General features: G+C 40.6%; 1 protein-coding gene across 1 annotated transcript; it reads right to left on the bottom strand.

The window, feature by feature from the left end:
- Window positions 1-24: 24 nt before the first annotated feature.
- Window positions 25-6,719, bottom strand: LOC118428833 (solute carrier family 35 member G2-like). The gene is made up of 3 exons (XM_035839057.1): window positions 6,447-6,719; window positions 1,457-1,807; window positions 25-986 (listed from the first exon to the last, which is right to left on the bottom strand). Exons 1-3 carry the CDS (start codon window positions 6,585-6,587, stop codon window positions 366-368), a joined length of 1,113 nt encoding a protein of 370 aa, XP_035694950.1. The 5' UTR covers window positions 6,588-6,719; the 3' UTR covers window positions 25-365.
- Window positions 6,720-7,079: the final 360 nt, after the last annotated feature.

The raw sequence follows: 7,079 nt of genomic DNA, 5'->3' as shown, positions 1-7,079 counted from the left end.
AAATTGGGGTTCAAAGGTAATACGTACATATGTGGTCTCTTGTAGAGTTAATTTGAAGTTTTCCTGGATTTGAGCATTAGCATATTATCATACGTTGTATTTCATTCAATTGTTGTGCACTAAAGCTATAAAAATCATCATCATAAGTAAATACCCCGAAGAAACATAATCACAGAATAAGAACATAGCCTTATACAACTCCTTACACGAGGCGTATTTTTACGCCTCTATATGTTACATGCAGTAGAGGCTGTCTGGCAACCTCAACGGAGAAGCTCTACAGATGTTGCTCGCACAGCCCCTTCTCTTTTTTGACGGGCAAATAAGACTTCAAGTAAGAGGTAGCCCTACAATAGTCGTCGCAGTTACTCTGCAATGTCTTTTTCATAATAATGGAAACTCATTTCATCAGCGAAAGTAACACGCTTCTTTTGTTTCCAACGTTCTACCAACCCTACAACGACTACTGCCGATGTTCCTGCAACGATACAGGCCAGTCCTATAACTTCATATATTGTCGGTTTGAATCCTAAAAGCACCCACTGGAGAACATATGCAGACAAAGCGGGTACCTGTCGCAGAGCGCTTTGCGCGTTCACTTCTACAAACTCCAGACCGGCGTATAAAAGTGCTATGAATATCCCATGTGTTGTCACATTCACAATTAAAACACCAGACGATATGGCATCGAGTTGCCACGTTGAACTGAAGATACACGCTAGTACACCTGCCAAACCGCTACAAATACCATGAGCGCAGGCAAGTAATAGACTTTTCGGAACGATGACGTTTTGGAGAAGACTTCTTATGCTTGTGTTGAGGCAGGCAGAAATGACTGCTGAAGCCACTGCCAACCCGAATCCCACAAAGGCGCGTTCTGTGTGCGGTTCTGTGTGTGACAGTTCCTCGTATAAGCTTCCGTAACCAAGAAGTATCACCCCGGCGATGTTACAGATGCTTCCGAAGATGACGACTAGAGAGGGAATCTGAATGAACAAAGGAACAGACTTTCAGAGAATTCAGACGTAAAGAGAGGCAGTGCATCATTGTTTCCTTTTTTGGGTGTGCATCATTCTATCCTTAAGTCTTTTATAACCAGAGGATTAATTTTCATTCGTCAGTTGGATATTAGTAAGAATTGGATGCGCATTGAAAATTATGGAACATAAGAGATTAGGAATCGTCAAATGTTGAATAAAGTATTCGAACCGCTTGCCTGACACGCATAGACCTTCAGGATGTGTTGCGTCATTTGTAGGTCAAAGGTGACCAGAAGTTGATATCTGCCCCCGTCTGGGTTGAAACACCAGTGATAAACGCCAATAGATATGACCGATAATGAAGAGACTCACAATATACCGTTATACGTAGTCTGCTTCATGATTGTTTATTTGGTTGTTTGGTAGAACGTAATAAGTTACTGCAGCCATATAGTGGTAAAAAAAATTATTCCTACCTCATGTAGAAAAATACCGGCCACAATAACGGAGAAGACTGGAATGCTGGCGTTGGTAACGTTCTCTGCGTTGGCAGGAGGTACGTACAGGTAGGCCAACATCAAGAACAACTGGCCAACGAACCGGAAAACTCCCTGAAAGATGAGCTGTGCTTGTCGTTTGTAACTGGAAACACGGATGTCCGTGCGGTAGTAGATGATGACACCCAGGGCAACCAGACTTATCAACAAGTCATTGAAGAAGATGATCTGGTAAGGTGTGTAGCCGCGGTCCTGGACGTACCGAGAGGTTGAAGGGATAGTGCCGGCAATGATGGCGGCCAACAAACAGGCCGCTACACCAAGCTGTTTCTGTTAAACAAAATGAAAATCAATCAAGGTAGACAAAGTTAATAGAATTTTTCATCAAGCAGTGACTACTTTTCAAAGGTAAACACACGTACCTTCAAATTTTCGAGGACTATCATCAGTCCATCTTGTTCACGGAGTGATCTAGTTCTCGCGAGAGTTGTGAGAACTAGGTCGAGACTTGCGTGGATCTTCTGCTCCCTCACCCCGCCTCCTTGCGGAGTAGGGATGAGAAGCAGCTCCCAGTCATCATTGCGGTTCAGCTTCGCGCCTTCCAACTGGATGTGAACTGCTTCTTTGATCTTTCAAGAAGTTGGAAGGTGCGAAGCTGAACTGATTTTGAACAACGTTTCGGTGACCGTCTGTAACCCTTCTCAGGGTAAATTTGACTGACTCTCATTGCACCGCAGCTATAGGTGTCGCTGCTTATAGATGCGGTTACAAGCGTAAAGTATTTACACATATTACACTCATTTACGTTTGGGATCGCATCGTAAAAATCGCATAAAACTTTACCATGTATTATAGAAACCTTGGCTGAATATCAAATAGCCCTGATGCATCTGCCTGTGCTGCTTTGCCATGAATTACAACTTTCCTTAAGAGAAGAAATATTCTTTTAACTAAAATCAATTAAATCTTCGCCACACGGATTCTTACATCTGCTTAGAGCTAGAGATATTTATATTTCAGCCATACATAGTATGGTGAAATATATTGTATTCGTAATGTTTCTTTCTTTCTTCTTTCTCCTGTCAAATCTTCAAAGTGATTCATCTCTGCCGTTCCTGGACCGAATGACCTGAAATTTGGCACAGGGGTAGAATGGGCCAATACCTTGATGCTTTTTTCTCAGTTTTTTCATATCTGCCTCTAAAATGATTTTATTGAGATTTTTTTGGTCAATTTTAGACCAAAACTGTATATTTTGGCCCCTGTACCCTGGTATTACAACCAAATGAGCTGAAATTTGACAGAGATGTGCCTTGATAATGCCCCCATATAAATTCAATAACACTTTTGGTGTACAGTACAACAAAATGCTTATTTTTGCGATTTTTTGACCAATTTTTGACCAAAAAAGGACACTTTTGGCTCCTGTACCTTGGTATTGCAACCGAATGAGCTGAAATTTGACACAGATGTGCCTTGATAATACCTTCATATAAATTCAATAATACTTTTGGTGTACAGTGCAACAAAATGCTTATTTTTGCGATTTTTGGCCAATTTTTGACCAAAAAAGGACACTTTTGGCTCCTGTACCCTGGTATTACAATTAAATGACCTGAAATTTGGTATAGATAGGCATTAGATACTTGGTAACAAGATTCAAGTCAAATTTTTGACATAAACAACTTTAAAATGATTAATTTTGGCACTTTTCTGAGGGGAAATTTGTTTTCTTTTGGCCCCCTGACGTGACCTTCCCTGACCCCGCACAGAGCCACACCTGTGCGCGTCAGCCGGAAAGTTGATTGAATCAAAGACCTAGCCAATCAGCGAAGAGGAGGCCAAAGGCTAATTAATATTCATAAGCGGGGCCTCATGATCCCGTATATAGCAGTGTTCCCGCCAGGGGGAGCGAAGCCCGCCTAAGGCTCTCGCATTTTACACTATTCAGAAGGCTTTATATTGTATCAGTTCTTAGGGGCATATCTATGATAATCGCAGCAGTCACTTAACTTCTCTTCAGGAGTTTAGCGTAACACTATTTCAGGTCAAACCGTCAAAGGCAACTAAAAACAAACTTTAATGTTACTGAGTTCAACAGTACTTATAACTTGTTATCCGAAGTTGAAACGCTAGCGATGGTATTTTCGCTGCGCTGTTAGCTCCGTGCGACTGTTGTTGACGGTCTTATAACGGTATATTTTGCACCCCTGTACCCTGGTATGAGTAACATTTGGTATAGATAGGCATAAGATAGTTGGTAAAATGATCCAAGTAAAATTTTTGGCTTAAAGTACTGTAAAAGGCTTAATTACAGCACTTTTTTTAGGGGAAATTGGTTTTCTTTCGTTCTCCATGCCATGATCTTTCGGACGTTCACCCCACAGAGCCGACATCTGCACCTGCGTCTAGCCGGCAGGAAGAGTTAATTCAATTAATGGTTCAGCCAATCAGCGAAGAGGAAAGTGAAGGCTAATTAATATTCATAAGCTGGACCACACAATACGTTAACTTGAAGACTCAGGCCGTACAGACTTCTCGACAGGATTTTTTCCAAGCGTCGGACAGGGGTCCGGGGGACGCCGAATGTCCCTGGCGGGGTCCAGGGGCAGGGCCACTGTGGGGGGGGACCCAGGTGGGCGAAGCCCCGGCCGAAGCTCTTGCATTTTAGACTATTGAGAAGGCTTCTTTTATCAGTTTTTTTTAGGGCCATATCTACGATAATCGTAGCAGTCACTTACTTCTCTTCAGCAGTTTGACTTTAAAATATTTCGGGTCAAAGCTTCAAAGACAACTAAAACCTCACAAACAACAAACTTTACTTAGCTCAACAGTATACAAAAATATTGTACGGGTTGCCATCCTTAGTTGAAGTGCTTATTTATAGCACTAGTATCTTCGATGCGCCGTTAGCCGCCGTGCGACTTTTGTTGACGGTCTGATATCCCTACGTCGCCGCCTCGCTGATATTCCCACGGACGTGTTTCAAGAAAAATACCCAGCAAAAAACGCTGTTCTGCGTCAAATTCTATTCTATAAAACATGTGGGACTCAGTGTTACAGTCTAAATATTTTGTAGAAGCACCGCTGTAGGAAAGAAGGTCCAAGCAATGTAAAACATCACGTAGCATGAAGTTCGCTGTCAACTGGCACACAGCACACGACTGTTTGAAACTCTAAGTCTAATCAACAGCCGTGTTTGATTGATAGCCGGCGGTCCTTTGATGAAGTCGGCGAAAGGTGCGTTAGTTAGAAAATCTGCGTTTAGTTTTGATACGTAATTATAAGTTAGACAGTGGCGAGAATGATTATTTTCCCATCAATATTTCTCTTCAGAATTATTTGAACTTAATTGTACATCTAAACAATTGGCTTACCTGTGCAATGTTTATATGATTAATGATCAGTGTACTGAAATCATGTGTAACGTATGGCTCCTAGCCAATAGATCAGCATTTTCTCTATAGTGACCACCTGTCTATAGTGGCCACATTTCCTAGTGCTGTTGTTGTTTGACATAAATTTTGAACATTTAAATTGTAAGTAACTTTAAACTGCCAGAGTTTCAGCCCAATAAAACACTCTCAGCGCCAGGGTATGAACAGACTGACCAGACAGACGAAAATAAATCCTCGAACAAGGTTCAATCGTATCTTCCGGGTCTGGCAGGAAGTTGTTAAACTAAAATAAGAATAGGCTCCATGGCTGATTGCATACAAAGTAAAACAGTTTAACAGTTTTACAGCTTGAAGAAAACAAACGCTCCTACAGTACCTGCACCTGCTTGATAATTATTAAATCGTATGCCCTACTTGAATAAAAAAAAGTTCACTGCAATAATAAATGTACCCACATCACAAGGAGCTTATACTTTTTTAAACTTACACCTAGTTATCGTACTGAAAATTGTTAATGACATTACATGAAGTCATTCAACAATTTTCAGTCATGATGAAAATTTTCTGAATGGAAGGTGTGATTATTGTCATTTTCTGAAAAATAGAAGCAAGCTCTGTTTTTACCTGGAATCAATTCACAATACCAGTCCACTTTGGGGGATAATGTACTGTTAAGAGGATGTTCCATTTTTGCGCAGGGATGATTTGGAACAGTCCAATGTTGCGTGGGAAGGGGTATGGCTGAAATATGCTGTATTTGCTCTTAAGCAAATGTCGGCCTTTCTAGTCCTTTATTCCTTTATTCCGATACCCTTTAGCCCTATTTAGGGCTAGTCTACCAGGGTTCATATGAAACAATGAAACATACATAAACAAACGCAAATATATACACAAACATACATGTATATATACAAACAGATAATAATAGATACACAATCATTAAAAAAAACTATTGGCTTGAGAGGACTTGATACATTGCCTTTTTAAAGCGTGAGATGTTGGACAGGGATTTGATGTAAGGTGGTAGGTCATTCCAAAGACTGATGGCACGGTAGAGAAAAGTTCACTTTTTTTGAGTTTGTTTTTGGCTTAGGGAGTTTAAAACTGAAGGAGTTGGATAATCTAGTTGAATATGTGTGGGTAGAATGGACAGGGACGATGGAGCTGTAAATGTTATGGGGCTCCTTACTGACAAGTATTCTGAAAAACATAGTCAATGTGCTGATGGCGAATCTTTCTCGTACCATGGGCCAACCCAAGTCTGAATGCATTTGCTTAACATGTGTTTCTAGTGGACATTTAAGCACCAATCTACAGGCTCTGTTCTGTACAACCTGGAGCTTTCGAGCATTTGATTCAGACATGTTTGCTAGAACTGGGAGACAGTACTGTGCTACTGATAATACAAGTGCGCATAAAACAACCTTGCAGACTTCATAAGACATGGCCCATGCGTGCCTTCTCACAAGGGCGATATTCCAATAAACAGATAAACACAAAAGATCTAGAGCCAAAATAGTACAGTTCATTGCATGTCTGAGATCGTCTATACAAAAATATATGTATCTTACCAGTACTTCGTTGCAAAGGGAGGTCGAGGCAGCATCGTCGTCTTGTCGCCCGGCCTTTTTGTCATCTAAAGACTGGAATAGGTTTATCATGGTCTCGTCACCTCTGTTGTAGTCATCACGACTTTTCTGCTTTGGTTTCATGACTGGTCTTCGTGTAGATCTAATGTGTGAAATATAGATTCATAGTTACCAACTTTCCATGCATGGTATTGAACTTGCGTTACGCCGATGAAGGTTAGACATCCAGGTAATAAGATATGCCAAAAAGCAATTACTCAAGCAACTGGATATGATTTTGGAAACGGTCAGACATTTCAACTGGCATCCTACCAGGTTTCGTCAGTGACACTGGAATGATCTGAAAGAAACATGTCTTTGATACTCTAACTATGAATGAAGACAATTCTAGATGTCCAATAGGAAACGTTGTATTGTAAGACAATTTTAGGCTGAAGACAATTTGGATTGGAATAGAAAATAAAAGGTAAGGCAAAGTCAAGCAGAAGACATTTTGAATTTCAATGGGAAACAAAGCTAAGACATAATTAATGCAAATGAGTCAATTACGTTACTCTGGATGTTCGATCAAATGATTCCTTTCGTTCTTCATATCAATACTTGACCTGTTTATAT

Source organism: Branchiostoma floridae, chromosome 13, assembly GCF_000003815.2.
Source record: "Branchiostoma floridae strain S238N-H82 chromosome 13, Bfl_VNyyK, whole genome shotgun sequence".
NCBI classification, from domain to species: Eukaryota; Metazoa; Chordata; class Leptocardii; order Amphioxiformes; family Branchiostomatidae; genus Branchiostoma; species Branchiostoma floridae.
The sequence above is the reverse complement of the archived record's forward strand: the minus strand, read 5'-3'. Positions and strand labels throughout refer to the sequence as shown.

Coding starts and splice junctions, on each gene's coding strand:
- LOC118428833 (XM_035839057.1), bottom strand. CDS start 6,587: ATGAAACCAAAGCAGAAAAGTCGTGATGACTACAACAGAGGTGACGAG. Junction 1,808..6,446: donor CCCTTTGCAACGAAGTACTG/GTAAGATACATA, acceptor TTTGTTTAACAG/AAACAGCTTGGTGTAGCGGC. Junction 987..1,456: donor CCGGTATTTTTCTACATGAG/GTAGGAATAATT, acceptor TTGTTCATTCAG/ATTCCCTCTCTAGTCGTCAT.